General features: G+C 38.4%; 1 protein-coding gene across 3 annotated transcripts in view; it reads right to left on the bottom strand.

Moving 5' to 3' along the window:
* LOC124794765 (glutamyl aminopeptidase-like) overlaps positions 1 to 20,070 on the bottom strand; it is a 278,588-nt gene that overhangs the window by 97,252 nt on the left and 161,266 nt on the right. For all 3 annotated transcript variants that reach the window (XM_047258386.1, XM_047258385.1, XM_047258387.1), the window contains 3 exons: positions 9,828 to 10,008; positions 9,503 to 9,731; positions 4,413 to 4,567 (listed from right to left, as the gene is read on the bottom strand). In XM_047258386.1, coding sequence (XP_047114342.1) covers positions 4,413 to 4,567; positions 9,503 to 9,731; positions 9,828 to 10,008 — 565 coding nt within the window. The remainder of the gene's footprint in view (positions 1 to 4,412; positions 4,568 to 9,502; positions 9,732 to 9,827; positions 10,009 to 20,070) is intronic.

Genomic DNA, 20,070 nt, shown 5'->3' with positions numbered 1-20,070 from the left:
GCCAATGTTTATCTGATGATTTTTCTGATGTTTTACCAGCACAGTTGCTGGCATTGTCAAAGTTTCACCCTCTATTGCTGATGTTGGTCTATCACCAGCAAAATATGGTGAAACTTTGACAATGCCAGCCACTCATGCTGGCCATACATCCAAAAAATCAACAGACTACTGTTGGCCGAAGAACTCGAGACAGAAGCCAACCGGCAGTTTGTCAACAAGTGGATACAAAAGCCTTAACATTTTGTATCCATTATTTCTTCACACCTCTCTATTATGTTTCTTCTTATAATTTGATAAGCTGACATCCTTTTTTTCTGACTAGTCAATTACTTCACATTTGATTCCTTCTGTGTTCCTGCCTTACACTACTGTTTGAAGTTAAGACATTTGACAAGAACCTGGTGAGGAAATAGCTTAACACAATGTTAGCAAGACTGATATTTCTGAAATTTCTTATCTTCATTACAATCATTGTCGTAGTCATAATCATCACCATCTTCGTCTTCTTCTTCTTTTGTAGAAAGTTACGTCTATCGTCTGACAAAAAACTTGAAGCCCAGAGGACATGGTTGGATGTCAATGTAACATAGTACACAGACACAACATCAGGAGGTTTGTAAATGATTACAACAGCAGTTCTCTGTGAAAGGTAGAATGGTCACCACTGTGGATAGTGTTGTTCATATTTAGTGTTGTTACTAGGCCAGGGAGGGTACATAAGGGGTGTGAACAGTATCAGATGTTGTATGATGACAGACTGATAACGATACAGGAATGCTGTGTAGTCATGTGAGACATCATCATTAGTGCATGACAGAGTTCGAAAGGGGCCTCATTGTGGGTCTCGTATGGCCAGCTGACTAAATCACACAATATCCACATTTGTGGGGTATTCACATGTTACAGTGGCCCGATGGACTGCATGGAATATGAGGGCAGGCATACTCGTCGTCAAGGCTCCAGTCACCATACTGTGTCACTTATGGTTGCAAGCACAATGTAACCCCCTTCACAACTGTGCCTTTCATCTGAAAACAAGCACTGGACCCCTTGTTCCAACCCACAACATTGGTGAGAGTGTAGCAGCAGCCGGACTAGGGAATTACCATACCATGTGTAGCTTGCCGTAACATCAGAATATGCTGCATTTGGAGTGGTGCCATGACTAAAAAGCATAGACTGCTGACCAATGGCAATGCATCAATTTCAGACCATTGTCAGCAAGTATGGAGGTGACCTGGGGAGAGCACCCATTCTTCCAATGTTTTAGAGAGGCACAGTATGTTATTCCTGGTATTACGATGCGCGAAGGCATTACATATGACTTCAGGCCACAGCCAGTAGTGATTATGGGAAGTCTGATGGTACAACAGCACATAACAGGCATCCTGTGTCCTCATGTGTCACCACTCATGCAACACTGCGGTGATGCCATTTTTCAACAGGACAATGCTTGTAAAAACATTGCAGTCCCAGTGCCAGTATGCAGGATGTTACCCCCATACATCTGGTACCAATTTCCTCTGAAGTTTCTCCATTTTATCAGACTGGAATTGACTTCTTAAAGGTTTTCCAAGCTGACAAGAGTTATGGGTATACTTTCCTCAGGAAAGGATACAATGACTTTTTGACACCCTTCCTGACCAAATCAGTGCCAGCATCCAAGCCAGAGAAGGTGCAACATCATACTGATAATTTGGCTGATACCGCTAAGTTCTTTGTAAATTTGACTAGAGTTTGTAGTCACTGAAATAAAATCACATGCCCTCTCAATGTGAAATTTAATTTTCTTTTCTTCTCTCCTTCTGGGTATTTCACTTTTTTTGCAAGCAGCACAGAATGTGATTTATAATGTGTGAGAGTTTTAACAATAACATCCCTATATTTTGTTTAAATTAGAAATAAATATTTGCAGCTCATTTTTAAGTAGGAGTTCAGTCACTATCATTTCTACCAAAGATAAACACTCTCCTAACTTCTTGGATAAACTTTTTGCCTATAATGATGTTTGTTGCAACAATGGCATCATGGTCAGATTCTCTCTGAAGAAGGTTGGATTTTTTTGTACTAAGGAGATATAAAATATCTCTGTGTCTGAGCTGTCAGATTTGTTGTTTGAGCCACTTGCCTAATAACATGTTCAGTATTACTTTGGGAGATTGTTAACCTTTACTGCACGATGTTTAATTTTCCTAGTTATATCAGGCAAATTAACTTCAGCTACTATGACTATTACTATTGTATGATTAGAGATTTTTTTGTGTAACTGAATTTAGTCTGTCTTTGAATGACTCTTCACACTCCCACACTTGTCAGAATTGCTTGTACTTTTCATGTTAATGGCTGAAAATTTTGTTTCAGTTTTTTAATAATTTTTACAATTTGTAGTGTTCTATCAGTACCCGAAGGGCAGTTACACAAAATTAATTCATTCTGTCTTTCATCATTTTCCACCGCTCCCATCATGAAGGAGAGTCTTCAGGGATGTGGGAGAATAAAAAGTATACATTAACCAAGAATAGCAGCCCTTAGATATTAGTTATGTACACACTAAACTGTTCATACTTGTTTTGATTTCACAGACCAAAATAGGGACAATCAATCCAGTATCAAAGTTACTACCATGAAAAAAACTAGTACTTCTTCAGGTATACTAAGAAACTTTGTTTCTTTACTATTACCTGCTTACTATAAAGGGTTTGGACAAAAATATGGAGACACCAAAAACACAACACACTATCAAGCCAGTATGATTTAGGAAACCTGTTGGCTCTTAATAAAGCCTAGATCATCTCAGAATGGATAAATACAGGTCCTGTATGGTTCTCAGAGATACCTTATACCATTTTCCTGCGATGTGGAAGTGGATAGTGATCACGCACACTTCTCTCCAAAGTAAACCATGCCGTGGCCATGGGAGATGTGACACTTCATCCTCAAGCTCACAACGTCAGTCCTGAGTCATGCAAGCTGTGTGAACAGGTGCCCAGTCATCTTGGAACATACCATTTTCATTGGGGAACATACATCGTACCATGGGCGGACCCGATCAGCCATAATGTTCAAATAATCCTTGGCAGTAATGCGACCTTGCAGAATATCCATGGAATACCACAATATGGCTGCCCAAATCATCACTAAACAACACCTCCCCTTGTGCCACGTTTCACCTCTGGGACAAACTTGGCAGAAGTTGCAAACTGTGTGTAACAAGACTCATACAACCTAATGACATTCTTCCATTGCTCCACAGTCCAGATTTTATGGCGTTGGTACCACTTTTTCTATTAAGGGCATTTGCATCACTGACAAATGGTTGTGGCATTATAACTTACCCTGCAGTTCCCTGCTTATGGAGTTCCTTTCAGGTTGTTGGTGCTGACAGGATAAATGAGTGCAGCATTCAGTTCTGCAGTGACTTCTGTGGTGGTTGTTATCTTATTTTTCGCCACTATCTTCTTCAATGACCATCCGTCCACATTGTGATTTAGCAGATGATGTTTCTTTGCTTTTTCTGTATGTGGTATAACACTTTGATACTTCGGCTACCTTCATTATGATTGCACTCGCCAGACAAGCACCAACAAACCGCTCGTGTTTGAATTAACTTAATTGTGACATAATGCACCCATAACTACACAGAGCACTATTCTGACCATGACTGACACTTGCAAAAGATTGGAGCTATTGCACAGACACTGTTTTTGGTTAAATACAACAGTGCAACCTGCAGGCTTGGCTAACGTCTACATTTATGTCAAGCATGCATTTCTCATGATGTTTTCATATTTTTGTCAACTATACTGAAATGTATCAAACAATAACATGTTCCTACCTTATACATACATTTACAATTAAGTGTGTTACTTATTATGCTGTTAACACAGGCTTTCAGTTCCTGAATGTAGGTAACCATGCAGTTTTTAGAAGTCTCAAACAAGATAAGTTTATAATGTCCTTTGAATCTGCCAAGTATCCAGTTTCTTGTTCTTTGTCTTCTTGCTAGCAACTTACTAAAGACTGTAGCAACATAATGTGCAAATGAATGGATGATTGCACAAACCCACTGTCAACACTAGACAAGGAAACAAAGCCTACATGAAAGTTAATTTTGTGTGTGTGATCCTGTGGTTATGCAAATCATTGTTCATCTGAAATTGTTTATTATATGTTAAGTTATAGAAAATATCATATTGTCTAAATACAACATGTTATAGAGTTAACTTACAGCAAGGAAATTCAAACAACTTTTCTAATGAACAAATTATGCAAAAAGCTTTTTCTATCATTTCATAAAAGGTTAGCCTCAATAATTACAAATTGTTCATGATTCTTTTTCCTCTTCCTCCTCATTTGTACCTTTTCTTGTTTTATAACACAATTTTCAGCTGACTACCGCAAGTGTTTTTTACCTGGTGGGCTAGTTCATGTGCAATTACTATTGCAACCCACTGATGGGCAGGAGCAGATGTTTCGTCTGGATCATAGAGGATAGATGTTTCACGATAAGTGATCAGGCCCCAGTTCTCCATTGCTCCAGCAGCAAAATCAGGGATAGCAATAAGATCTGTTGAAGAAAGTTTCAATTAAGTGTACCAATGTGTGAAAAAAAAGTACAGAAAAACAAATTGCCTAAAAGATTAAGAATTACATTTACAGAACTGTAGGCATTTGATATCTGTAAACTGAGTACAAAAAGTAAAATCTAGCCATGGTCAGAGTTTAGTTTGTTAATATTATATGGCACACTATAAGGTTTAACAGGCCCTCTTTGTGTGCATGGATCTACAACTATCTTGACAATGATGATATGGTAGTTTGTACCTATCTGTAGACAAACTAAATGTGTGTGTGTGTGTGTGTGTGTGTGTGTGTGTGTGTGTGTGTGTGTGAGAGAGAGAGAGAGAGAGAGAGAGAGAGAGAGAGAGAGAGAGAGAGAGAGAATCAGTGTAAACTTCTAGTTTTGCATTTAGTTTAATTTTGTTCGCAGGAACAATGTTGTGAATGTAGATGTGTGTAGTGATGGTTATTTCTGAGTACTCTTAACAGTAGAAAACAGGTATTCCGGTATTCCCTTCCCCCCCCCCCCCCCCCCCCCCCCCCCCTCCCCCGCAAAATAGTTTCATATTTACAGAGATGGTTTCACTTACTCTACTCATAAGTTTAGTGTGCCCTGTAAAAACAATGTAATACCATTCCCCAGATGAATGCCAAGTTTTGGCTCTGAAGCCTCCCCAGGCAAAATATCAAAGGCCAAGCAACCACCACTGATGGTGTATGAAAGTAAACAGTCTGATGATGTTGACATGCTAGTATCTGATGTCCCACTTGACTCTTTGGTAGAACTAATGGAGCTTGATGTCAGACTGGGCAATTATCTTGCCCATGACTGAGCCCCCATCCATTACAAGCTCCCTCCCCAGCATAAAGACAGGGTGAAAGTGCAACCCCCATGATAGATGGCTCCCATATTACAGTGGAACATTAATGGATTCAGGACATCTGTGGATGAACTGAAACTGCTAGGAGAGAAAAACACATTAAGGCCACTGACATCCCTGTGCTACGTGGCTGTAACCTTCACTGAAAGGATGACCTGACTGGGGACAGAGCCAAGGGAGGTGCTGCAGTGTTTGGCCACCAACATGCAAGCAGTTGCTGTCGAAATTTATGGGTGTCAGACAATCACTGTTTGCTCACTGTATCTCAGTCCACAAGATGCAATTGACTCTGAGGCTCTCATAGATATGGTGGAACAACTCTCATGACCTTTTCTCCTACTGGGAGACTTCAATCCCCATCATGTTTTGTGGGAATTGACTTCTAGTTGCCCTCAGGGTCGAGTTTTGGAGAGCCTCATGACCTCTCGCGAGCTGTTCACCCTTAACATAAGTGCTCACACTCACTTCGGTACTGCTATTGTTTCATTCTCAGCCATTGACCTCTCTGTTCTCCAGCCCTCACAGACCCTATTTAATGGGAGGTCATAGTTTTATACCAATAATTCTCTACATGCTAATTTTATGGGAAACTGGTAAAAATCTGTGTGTGTTGTCAAGTCACCCGTTATCTGTCTAAAACCGCAACTTCACATGTAGTTAAATTTAATTTTATTCCTGCAACTTAAAATAAAGTCATTTTAATTTGAAGTGTAAATCACTATGTTCTGTCTGTATCAATGAAAATGACCGCAAAGATTAATATATCAACCATTTATCTTCACTCATGATCATGTTGAGACAATGACAGCAAAATCTTCAACCAGAAGGTTTATGACAGTGGATATTTCCACTGATGTTACTGTGTGTCTCCAAAAAGCAAAGGTTCTGAACTCTTGTTCCGGTTTGGCAAACAATTTTAATCCTCTAGAAAGTTTCATAATTTTGTTGTTTTGTAACTTTTACGATTAAAAATGTCATCTTACAGTGAGCTTTATGACATAGCTGCATGACTTTGAAATATCTGAACAATCTCATCCCTTTTCTTATTATGAAACAAACATTGGTGTACAGAAAACCACAGGGTGGACAGGAGGTAAATGCCTATTAAGACTGTCATGTTACTTTCTTTGCAGTGGTAGAAATTTATTTCCGTAGAATGATTTCTGTCAACGCACAAGTGGGCTCAGGTGGCTACTGCAGGCAACAGAATTGGCTAGTTCAGAGCCCTGTTCTTAAACAGGGTTTACATAAAGTCCGGGAATATTTCAAATTATTTATTGCACAAGAACTAAACATTGTACAGATGTCATACATATTGCATTTTGAAGAGAAACTCTGAAATCTTTTTTTTACTAATATTCAATATGTGAACCATGAGTGTCCCAGCAGATGTCAATATGGTAATCGAATTCTTGCCATCCCCATCCCAGCATGACATCGTCGTCTGTGGCAGTCACTTGCCGTATTCTCTCCCAGAGCTCTGCTACATCAAGTAGTAGATGCGACACATACACCAGATCTTTAATGTGTCCCCACAGAAAAAAGTCACATGGAGTGAGATCTTGTGATTGGGGAGGCCATTTCATGAAACAGCTGTCCTCTTCTGTAGCATGGCTGATCCATCAATGCGGCAGCTCCGTATTCAGGTACGCACTGATTTCATGATGAAAATGAGGTGGAGCCCCATCCTGTTGAAAGATGAACAGAGAGTCTGATTGCATTTGAGGCATCAGCCATTGCTGCAACATGTCCAAGTAGGAACATCCAGTGACAGTGCTCCCAGCGACGAAGAAAGGCCCACACAGTTTGCAACTTGACACGGCACAAAAAACCTTTACCTTTGGGGAATAACGCTCAAATTCAATGCATTCATGTGGATGCTTTGTACCCCAGATATGACAAATATCCCTGTTCACTTTCCCATTAGTGTGAAAAGTGGCTTCATCGCTAAAAATTAAGCGACCAACAATGCCGTCCCCATCCTCATTCAATTGTTGCAACTGTGAACAAAACTCAGAACGCTTGTCTTTGTCGTTGTCATTGGGCTTCTGCACTATCTCCAATTTGAATGGTTTCATAGACAGCTTCTGTCACAGGACTTTCAACACTGTCATTGGACCCATTTTGAGTTCGCGGGATGCACGAGACACCGATTTCTTTGGACTCCTTACGAATGTCTCTCATAGGTGCTCCACATTCACTTCACTCACACTGGGATGTCCGCTTCTCTTTGCCAGGTACAAGCAACCTGTCTTAACAAATTTGTTGTGCCAGTGGTAAATGGCCTTCCTTGTTGGTGGCTTCTTACCATAAGTTGGTTCTAAACATCCGTTGAACAATTGTAGCATACTTGTTTTTGTCGAATTCCAATGCACAGAAAGCTCGCTCCGCACCTGAACTCACCATGTTTGTGACTAGTGATGACTATCGGCAAATTACCAATCTATGCTGTGGCAGTATACATGAAAAAAAATTTCAGGGCTTCTCTTCAAAATGACATATGTATGATATCTGTACAATGTTTGGTTCTTGTGCAATAAACAACTGAAAGTGTTTCTGGACTTTATGTACACCCTTTACTGTGTGACTTCTTCTTATGGAGATGCGTGAAGGAGAAAATTTACCAGACCAAACCACATATGCTGGGTGATTTGAAAGATCACATCCAGATGGTTCTTACTAATGCTAGACAAGAGCTCCTGTTCAAGTCCATCTGAAAATATTGTCAAACTATTAGATAAATTGTTGGAATATGCTCGCACTTATGTGTGTACTGTAAAAACGATTTGTATCTTCCCGCTGATCATAATAAATCTTGTTTCAAAAAATAGGCAAATTATTTTAGGAAATATTAGTAATTTCCAACACACTTACTTTCCATTTGTCTTATATAATAGAGCCCTTGTGTGCCTAAAAAGAAACAATGCTTGAGGAGGAACTAAAATGAACGAAATTAACCTGCCTGTACCTTTAATCTTCTCTTCTTCACAATGGCAACATATTTAGACCATAAACAACCAAGCCCAATGCAACCAGTCACTAAACTTTAAACCTTCAGTTATGATATACTGTGGAATCTTTGCTCCATCTTTAGGTGTCAGTTTTGAGTTTAAGTTCACAAACATTGCTCCTAGAATGGTAAAACATTCAAATTAAGTTTTTTAAACATCAGTCACTCTGATTGCATCTACATTTGTGGTTTAATAAAAGCAAAGACTTAGCACTGATGTTGCATATCTGCAATCCTGTGAATCCGCTTTGCATGTTTCCTTCAAGAATTCTGCATTTGAGCATCACACACTAAATGCTAACAGATGATACCAAAGGCATTACGCGTATTAGCACCTTCTGATTTAAACAGATGTTAAAAGTCTTTTTTTCGTTCTAGTGTGCAGTAATTATTATGATTTTGTATGTTAGTGGACATTGCTTTTACTTATTTTTGCAGACTATATTCCTACATAAATGAGTCTTGTGGCAAAGCTTCTGAAACACAATATCAGTGAAGAATTAAAGTTTAGTGACTTGTTACAGGTTGCTCATTAATTTTATAGTTTAAACATACAGTCATGGAATCAGCCTAAAAAACATGGAGAGAGAGAGAGAGAGAGAGAGAGAGAGAGAGAGAGAGAGAGAGAGAGAGAGAGAGAGAGAGAGAGAGAGAGAATGTGTGTAATTAAAAAAAAATCTAAATTAGAAACAAATTTTGATTCTGATGCAGCTGAAGTGGCACTTGCCTTAATAATAATAATACTTTATCACAGAAGGCTTTTAAAAGAGACCAGGAAGAGTTATGTTTAATTCCTGTTGTTTGAATTTAGGTGACACTGATGGCTGACTATTAAAATTTGTTCTGTTAATTATTATAGCGTACATTAACCCTGAAGGGGACTACATTCAAAAACGACCCATTTTTAGATGAACACGCCGTGTTTCATTGCCACCTCATGTTTTTTCTCCCATTTGTCTTAATACAGGCACAGAATGAAGATGCAACAACATTTAACACCAGACAATATTACTTTTAACATAGCCATGCTGATCTACAAAAAAGTAACAACCTTGTTTAGGTAATGGGTACTGAACTCTGAAAAAGTCTTCATAGTAATCCATGATATCAGTTGCAGTCTTAAGTGCAAATTTTGCTTGTGGTATCAAATCCCTTGGAGCATATACTGATACATTAATATCTCTTCTGTTTGTCTTGCTGCTGATATAGTCGTAATCACATACAACAAAGGCAACGAGGTATGTACTCATTTCAACAGACTCCCAAAAGTCATCTCTCAGCTGGAACAGTAGAAGTTATTTCTGATATATTTGAAATCATCAAAAGGAACAAACAGAAGTTATTAATGCAGAGTATTATGTATTACACAAACTCACTAATCCAGTTCCCATATAAAAACCAGCATCTTCTGTAGTTTTAACAGGCATATTGAACAGGGCAATATGAAACCTGTCTCTGAAGATGGACATTTTAAAGCGGGCTTTAAACTGTGGTTCATCAAAGCATGGAAAAGCTGATCTTGCATATGTTGGCTCAAAGTGAGTTGTTGCAAGATATCTGAAACACAAGAAAATAAAAATGAATACATATTATTAAAACCCACTTATACTAAATAAATTATAAACTTTGAGCACAAAAAATCATTTCATGGTTGATAAGTGTAGCTATTTCAATGTAATTCAAACTTTAACATTACTTGGAAAAATACAAATAGTTAACAGCTGCTGAATGTCACCTAAGAACAATATTAATTTTAATATTACTGAACAGTATAAAATTGGTTTTTTGCTATTGTTGCTAGTTATGGTGCAAACATGGTTAACACTGATGAGTCCATTTGTTTACATTTTCTTTTTTTCTTTTTTCCTCCATTTTCTACCTCATCTTCAGGCCCTAATAAAAGATCTGAACATTATCTGATATCCCTGCAAAACACGTTTCATTATCTAGTAGGTCTTCATAATAGCAAATATCTGATGACCATTTGTTATTCTACTTCATGTAATCTTGTGGTATGCACCCCAGTTGAAAGCATCTGATAATGCCTTTACAGATCTTTTCATAGGTGTATGAGATCCATAACTTGCTAATGATTTCCTTCTATGTTGCCCTATTATTATTATTATTATTATTATTCTCTTACATTTATCACACTTTATTTTAAAAGGCTTTGTTTGAAGTTTTGCAATTTCTTTCAGTAGTAACATATTTTACTAATCTCACTGTTGGTAATTTGTTTCTCTCAGATATCTTTAATGTGTAACCATTTCACTACCTCTTCTTTTGCTATCTCCTCAGCCTAGGTTATTAGTCACACAAGTTACACTGGCAAATTCATGTATATCTGTAAGCATACATTAGTAACCCCCCGTCCCTTCCCCCCCCCTCCCCCCCCCTGCCCCCCCCCCCCCCTCCGAAGAAAACTTTAGCAATGCCCTCAATTCAGCAGCGAAGTAGGACCACAAGTTCTTCACATATGATATACCCAGATAAGGCCAGTTATTAATATTGCATGTTGTGGAGCTGTCAAACTAGGAATACTGATTGCTATGTTTCACTCATTGTTCCAAACAGTCCCAAACATTTTTTGTTGGATTAAGATTGAGTGATTTAGGAGACCAGCCAATGTGTGATAGGTGCCCAAGTGTTCATCAACTATGAACAAGTGCATGTACAGGGGCAAAACACAAAAATATTTAAACACTGCAATAAATGCGCCCTTGAACATAAATGCAGATGTTGGCCAAGGCTGCAGGTTGTGATGTTGTATTTGACCATGAATGGCACCTGTCCAATGTCTTCAGTACAGTGCAAGTGTTATCATGGTAAGAACAGTATCCTATGTAGTTGTGAGTGTATTATATCAGAGCTAAGTGAATTCGAATGTGGACAAATTGTTGTTGCTTGTAAGGTGGATGCTTTTATAAGCAAGATAGCTGAAGTGTTTGGTTTATCAAGAGGCACTGTATTGCACAATATACCACATACGGGAAAGGGGAAAAACCATCATGTGCTAAGTGACAATGGCTCATTGAAGAGAATTGTGATGAGCAATAAGAGAATGGCAGTCGCAGAAGTCACTATATAATTGAATGTCACACCCATGTAGAAAGCCATTTGGTCGGATGAGTCTTGTTTCACACTGTTTCCAACTTCAGTCCACATTAACGTTCCAAGAGTGAAACAGGGTGGGTATTCGGTGAATATTTGGACAGCCATATCATGGTATTCCATGGGCCCCATGGTTACTCTGTAAGCTCTTTTTACTGCCAAGGTTTATGTGACAATGCTGGCTGATCAGGTCCGTCCCATAGTACAATGTTTGTTCCCAAATGGTGACGCTGTGCCCCACGATGACAGGACCACTGTCCACACAGCTTACACCACCCAGGACTAGTTTTATGAGGCTGAGCATGAATTGTCACATCTCCTCTAGTCACAACAGTCACCAGATATCGACATTATTGAGCCTTTGCAGTCTACCTTGGAGAGAGAAGTGTATGATCACTATCCACCTCCACCATTGTTACCTAAACTTGGCACTATTTTGCAGAAAGAATGGTGTAAGGTTCCCTTGGATACCATACAGGACTTTTCTTTATCCATTCTGAGCTGACTGGAAGCTGTTTTGAAAGCCAATGGTTTTAGTACACCTGTATTAGGCATGGTAATGTCTTGTGATTTTAGTGTTTCAGTATTTTAGTCTATCCCCTGTAGCTCTGTGAACATTACTGTTGTCAACTTGGAAGATGAGATTTTCCACAGCATATCAATCAGGAAGATGAAGAAGAAAGGGCCACGCTTGGTCACCAAGAATGTAGAAATAATTATCCTCTTCCATGTTCCTGATAATTTGAACATGAGAGCCCAAGTTGTTATGCCAAAACAGCTCCAAACCATCGCAGAAATACCTCTGGCCTAATTTACACACTTCATAAATTACAGTTTAAGCAACTCATTGGGCAGTTGATGCTCTTAAAGCATTACATCATTTAAAGAGAGGCATAATTGTGGCTCTTTGGACCACACTACATGCTTCCAGTCAGTGTCTAGTTTCAGTGTTGTTTGGTTCATTCAAATGCACAGCTTTAAATGCCACTATGAACAACAGCATTTTATGTGGTAATCATTGCATGCAGCTCTCTTCACGATGTTCACTTGGCAAGTATTTGACACTCACCAACATTCACTGACAACAGCAATTCTTGTTGGCTTTGAAACTTTTTGTCAGTGACAAGGTATGATACTCATCTTTCCCGGGAAAGATATTGATAAACCATCTCTTTTTTTAAGAACCACATCTCCATTTGTTTCTCATCTGATAATTAGTCTGCAGTCTTAACCTGTTTCTACACAAGCATACATAAATGGTCAACCACAACATTGACCATTACACACTGTGATCATCCTACTGCAGAGGTTCCCAAACTGTAGGTAATTCCTCCCTGAGTGGTAAAATGAAATTTCCTGAGCAGTAAAAATCAAAAGGATATGACTGTGTCTCTCATAAAACTAAATTATTTTTAAAATATCATCATCATTAGTGGCAATGGTTAGAACAAAGCAATGGCAGACCAAAGTCTACCATTTTCAGCCAGCTCAGAAATATGGAGTCCTGCAATCAGGTCATTACAACAGTAATTATAGTTCACACATTTTGACTTGGTTGATTTTCAATGGTGATGCAGGGTGTGAGTGAAACTAGCTTCACTGGGGAGGCGAGTGGTGCAGCTTTCTATTCTGAGAAATTACACGTAGCACTTGTGATGCACTAAGAGTTACTTCATTATTTATTCTACCACACAAACTACAGAGAAACAGCTCTTTGAAAAGAAATGTTGGAGTAAAGGTTTAAATATGTTTAAGTAGAATTTTGACTATGATAGCAAGAAACAAAAAAGAAGGACTGTAATGTACCTGGAACATGACTTATGATGTACGCCGACTGTGAACAAAGCAACTATAAAAAAGGTGATTAAAAGTAAGCCACACCAATCATCTACCTCTACATCTACATGGATACTCTGCAAATCACACTTAAGTGCCTGGCAGATGGTTCACTGAACCACCTTCACAATAATTCTCTGTTATTCCAGTCTCTAACAGTGCACAAGAGAAATGAAAACCTATATCTTTCCATGTGAGGTCTGATTTACCTAATTTTATTATTATGATCATTTCTCCCTATGTAGGTCAGTGTCAACAAAATATTTTTGCATTCAGAACAGAAAGCTGGTGGTTGAAATTTCACGAGAAGATTCTGCTGAAATGAAAAACAATTTTGTTTTAATGATATCCACCTCAAATCCTGTATCATGTGACGTCACCCATTTCGCGACAATACAAAATGTGCTGCCCTTCTTTGAACTTTCTTGATGCACTCCATTAATCCTATCTCATACAATACAGCAGTACTCCAAAGGAGGACTGACAAGTGTAGTGCAGGCAGTCTCTTTAGTAGATATGTTACATTGCTAATAAAATATGTTACATTGCTAATAAAATGCAGTCTTTGGTTTGCCTTCCCCACAACATTTTCTGTGTGGTCTTTCCATTTAAGTTATTCGTAATTGTAATTTCTAGGTATTTAATTGAATTTATGACCTTTAGATTTCACTGATTTATGGTGCAAAAGAAGTTTAATGGATTTCTTTTAGCACTCGTGGATAACCTCACACTTTTCATCATTTAGTGTCAATTTCCAATTTTTGCACCAAAGTGATATCTTTTGTTATTTTGCAATTTGTTTGGATCTTCTGATGGGTTTACTAGGTGATGAACAACAGCATCATTTGCAAACAACCTAAGACGGCTGCTCAGGTTGTCTCATTTATATAGATAAGGAACACCAGAGGGCATACAACACTACCTTGGGGAATGCCAGAAATCACTTCTGTTTTACTCGATGACTTTCCATCAGTTACCACGAACTGTGACCCCTCTGACAAGAAATCATGAATCCAGTCACATCACAAGGATGCAACTTCACTACAAGCCGCTAGTGTGGTACAGTGTCAAAAGCCTTCTGGAAATCTAGAAATACAGAATCAACTTGAAATCCCTTGTCAAAGGCATTCAACACTTTGTGTGTGTAAAGGGCTAGTTGTGGTCCACAAGAACGATGTTTTCTAAATCCTTGTTGGCTATGTGTCAACAGACCATTCTCTTCAAGGTAATTCATAATGTTTGAACAGATTATATGTTCCAAAAGCCTGTTGCATATCGACAATGCTGATAAGGGCCTGTAATTTATTTGATTACTCCTGTTACCTTTCTTGAATACTGGTATGACCTGTGCAACTTTCCAGTCTCTGGGTATGGATATTTCATTGATCGAGTGATTGCAGATGATAGTTAAGTATGGAGCTACTTTATCAGCATACTCTGAAAGGAAATCAATTGGTATACACTCTGGACCAGAAGACTTGATTTTATCAAGTGATTTAAGTTGCTTCATTACTCCGAGGATATCTACTTCTAAGTTACTCATGCTGGCAGCTGTTTTTGATTCGAATTTTATAAAATTTACTTTGTCTTCAACGGTGAATTTTGAAAGTCTGTGTTTAGTAATTCTACTTTGGCAGCAATGTCGTCGATAGTATTTCCATTGCTATTGTGCATAGAAGGCACTGACTGGGTCTTGCCACTAGCTTACTTTACACACGACCAGAATCTCTTTGGACTTTCTGTCAGGTTTCGAGACAAATTTTCATTTTGGAAACTGCTATAAGCATCTAACATTGAAGTCTGTGCTAAATTTTGGGCTTCTGTAGAAGATCACCAATACTGAAGATTTTGCGTTCATTTAAATTTGGCATTCTTTTTTCGTTGTTTCTGCAACAGTGTTCCGACTCATTTTGTGTACCAATGGGGATCGGCTCCGTTGTTTGTTAATTTATTTGGTATAAATCTCTCAATTCCTGTTGATGCTACTTCTCTGAATTTGAACCACATCTGGTCTACACTTACTTTGTTAATTTGGAAGGAGTAGAGATCGTCTCTCAGGAAGACGTCAAGTGAAGTTTTTTTTGAATAGGTATATTTTACACCTATTTTTGGAGGATTTGGGGGTTACAATATTCAATCATCTTGTTGACTCATTAATTCTTGGTTTAATAAAATGCTTACAACATATAAATAATATGTATCTTACATCATGTTAAAAATGAAAGTAGTCAAAAACCTATTTAATTCTAAAGTTTTGTTCGGTACAAACGTTGGCTGCATGCACTAACTGCCCCAGTGTAACACAGTCAGCACATCATCTTTATCCTGTTCGCAGCATCTAATGTCTCGTGTATGTGGAGCCATCTACATACCCATACTGTTCTGGTAATCTTTTGTTTGTAACTAACAATACATTCACTCTTATCATGTTGCTCTCGGGTCAAATACACACACCACCTGGAACACCATCTGAAAATGCAGAGAATGTATTTTGCATATATACACGCTGCCTCAGATGCTAAAGAAACAATTTAAACTGATAAAAATGCACAGTTTTATGAATGTGGTGTTCCTTTTAAGTTTGCGAATCCCACAAACCTATGCTTACAAAATTATCAAATAAACATTTACCATAAACTGAGGAAGTTCAATACAACACAATACCTTCTGGTCACATTTTGAGAAATTTTATAAACCTATTATACATTAGCAGATCTCATTGCTTTAATTATTCTTATTATCTCTGCTGTTTCACAGTATTCTCAGAGTTGCACTTGAACAGGTATATATTTTTTATTCTAATTCTGTTTTTATCTCATAGTTTCTTGCCCCACAAAACTCTCAAAGCACTGTGTATTAGTGAAAACACCGTATAACCTACAGTGCTGCGATGACCTATTGTTCATCAGTATACAAGTTACAGAAATCTAATCTTTGGCATGAATATATTTCAGACATCCTTCAAATGGACTGTGTTCAATGGGTCTAATAAACTGTTTTTATACCATGCTGATGAGTCGTGGAACATGGAACCAACATCTAATTACGCAAGATCTATCAGCCATTTTACTTTGCACATGCGGTAAGTATGTAGCTGCTGCCATTGCTTTTCTTAGAGTCAATAGCAGCAAAATGCTAACAATGAAATGAATTAAAACAGTGCCATGCAACATTAATTGTTTATGCAATTTTGTAGTTTTTTTTTCAGATTTATTGTCTGTAAATGAGTTCTTTCATTCAGTAGTTAAGCACGTACCAAAACAAATCTCTACTGGCATAAGTCAAATCAAGAAATCTACACTAAAATCCTGCACAACACTAACAATGACGTTACTATTGACAAGAGGAAAGCAAGAAACTTGGCACTTGTTCATGTCTCACGAAAATCAAGTCAAATCTCTGGTAGTCTAATGAATTCTTCATGTATTTACCTAAACAAATTAAGTAAGCCAACAGGAGACTAATATAAAGTCATTAAATACTGATCAGGTCCAATGTTTTGCTAGTGCACTATCTGTTTTGTAGGGAAACAGTTTTAGAAATACTCTTCAATAATTATGTTCTGGGCATATTCAACATTCAGAGTCTTAACAGGCATGATACTTTTACTGGGGCTAGTCAAACCTTTATTCTACACACACATACAAAGAGCAGATTTTCATGCAAATTTTGTTTATTGCAGATAGCCCTTCTCTCAGTTCAGGAAAAAAAAGTCTCTATAATGAGCAGACTCATGCCATGAGAAAAATTTGTAATATGCTGTCGGGTCATAAGTAGGAAATGAGAAGGAAACCTACTTGTCTCTGGGAGTTAACTCAAAGGCCTAACATTGGAAGTTCCCATTACTCGGTTTAATCCTACTCTACACCAGCCCATTTGGAGTCTTTCCTTCTCTTCCCATCAAGCATGTCTTCCCCCAGCCCAGGGGTCTGGGCAACTTCTCTTCATTCTCCCCATTTCCTAAACCTCACCCCTCTTCCTTCCTCTTCAAGAGCCACTGGCTCCAAAAGATTGCATTTAAATACTCTTATGTGTGTGTTCTCCTGCTGCTATTAGTGAGTACATTTTTTATGCACCCAATTACATTAAATTTTCAAAAACTGATTATTTTCATTGATAATAGTGTTAAGAGTATCATGTAAGAGGAAATGGGAGCTGCACTATAATATGATGAACAATCACAGCCCAGTTACAGAATTTCCCTACAGAAAGTACTGAAGAATGTAGACAGAAAGGCAAAAGCCACGCATTACGTAGGAAGGATAGAGGGGTCTTGGAATAAAATTAGATATGTTGTCAGAGATGAAACAAGCATCAAACCAGAAGTTGGGTTATTAACATATTACATTGCACAACATGGTATGGATCTGAATGCTTACACTTCATCAGTTCGTGATAGAGATCAGAACAAGTCATTAACATAAGCAGCTGTGGTTATCTAGATGGTAATCAATTTAAATAATTACAGTGATCATGACTGCTCAATAAGATTATATCTTCTCTTGTACAGTATTAAATATTTACTGAAGGAGAATGAAACAGTTAGTTATCCACTACAAATGCTATCAGTAGTTGGGAAGGTAAATCAAAACTTTATTGGGCACAGGCAAGTGCACAGAACTTTTACTGTCTGGTGCTTATAGACACTTTTGTACCAAACAGGTACAGAAAACTGAATAAATTATTAAATCAGTGAAGCATTAAGACCCACATGTATATGAAGATATTTCACAAACACACCTACAAATATCAATCACCTTTCAGATGCACACAGTTCCCAAATTGACTAAAATACTTGTTAATAAAACCACTTTACAATTAGGGAGAAAGAGTTAATGTAGACCATTAAAGTTTTTGAGAAAGTTGTGTATAAAAGAGCACAAATACATCTCACTAAGTATGATTTGTTGTCATACTCACAAAATGACTATAGGGAAAGAACAATTTAATCTGATGATGTGATACAGTTGCAGTGCTAAATGATACCTTGAGGGACATACAGATCATCTCTTGATTTAGCATTGTGTGTATAGACAATGTTATACCTTTGCATAAGTTGGGGCAATATGGAATCAGAGGAAAAGTTTCCTATTGGTTCCTTTTGCATCCAGAAAATATGAAGCAGAATGCTGTAATACATGTTAAGAAATGACGAAAATGTTTGAATCCAGTTGGAATGCTGTACAGTTGAGATGTCAGAAGGTTCTATTTTATGTACAGTGCTTTCCTTGACATATATAATTTATCTGCTGCTAGATATAAGGCATGATTAAAACACCTATATGCAGCAGTGTCATTGTGAAAGACACAGAATTTAGAATAGATGATTTAGCAAGTGCGTAGCACCAGCTTCAAGTTCAGTGAGAAAAAAAAATTATTGACTAACTGCACCAAAACACAGTGCATCAAGCTTTCAGCATAGAACTCACACAAATATGAAATTATTATCACAGAATGATCAAATAATTTGTAAAGTACAACATTTTGAATTCTTAGAATGGAGAAGGTAGATGAAAAACATTCTTGGAAGTGCCTGGAAATGAACATCCTATCCATAATCCTCCTCCTCCCTACCCAAATGGTATTGTGTTATCCACTTAATCTACATGATATCTCAGTCTATCACTACACCACACTGTGACCCCCCCCCCCCCCCCCCCCACCAAATGAAGTCTCAGATGCAAGACCTGTCCAATACACTCACCCAGTGCTCCACTCCTGTCACAGGATTATTCTCAGAAGCTGAGCCACATGTCAAACCAGTTATATCATGCACCACCTCTGCTACAATTTATGGCATTTTATGTTAGTATTCTCAATAATCAATTGTCCACCTGAATGGATGACCACTACCATACTGTGGCCAATAGCAGAGCTGACCATCAAGTGAGAGAACATACAGCTGAGTACAGCATGCTCAATTTCAATGGCTGCTCCACAACCTGTGCTATCTAGGCCCTCCCCTTGGGTACCATTTTCTCTGAATTGCAGATATAGGTATTGTCCTTGTGACACATCCTTCCATCTCAAACAATCTTCCTAGCTTCAATCACTGCTAGCCCCTGCCCCGGGATCCTAACTTCACTCATCCTTCACACACATCATCCTCTCTGCAGTCTCCCTCTTCCTCCATTCTATCTCCACCTCCCAATCCATTCCTCCACATCACTGTGTGTTACAGCGTAAAGTCAAGTGCTGGAATGGCAGTCTGAAACGATAGAGCAGAGAGGACTGTGAAGAAGACGTCAGCCAACTGCAAGCTGACCGACCCCTCTCCATGATGACAATGCAACAAAAGCGACCTCTAGGAGAGGATGATGATTATGATGTTTGGTTTGTGGGGCACTCAACTGCACAGTCATAAGCACCCGTACGAAGTCCCAATTTTTACACAGTCCATTTCCTTTTCACAATCCAATCTAGTCACTGTCACAAATGATGATGATGAAATGATGAGGACAACATAAAAACCTGGTTCCCGGGCAGAAAGAAAGCCCCCAACCTGGCCAGGAATTGAACCTGAGACCCTGTGATCCAGTCTGGCGAAGAGGACATAGACGCTGCGTCGACTGGTTGCGGCCCAGTTCTGCAGAAGTGTCAAGACCGGCAACCTGGATAGAAGCATCCACCGTATTACTTTGCTTGTATTGAAATTGTCATACTGAAGGACAT

Source organism: Schistocerca piceifrons, chromosome 4, assembly GCF_021461385.2.
Source record: "Schistocerca piceifrons isolate TAMUIC-IGC-003096 chromosome 4, iqSchPice1.1, whole genome shotgun sequence".
Taxonomy (NCBI): domain Eukaryota; kingdom Metazoa; phylum Arthropoda; class Insecta; order Orthoptera; family Acrididae; genus Schistocerca; species Schistocerca piceifrons.
The sequence above is the reverse complement of the archived record's forward strand: the minus strand, read 5'-3'. Positions and strand labels throughout refer to the sequence as shown.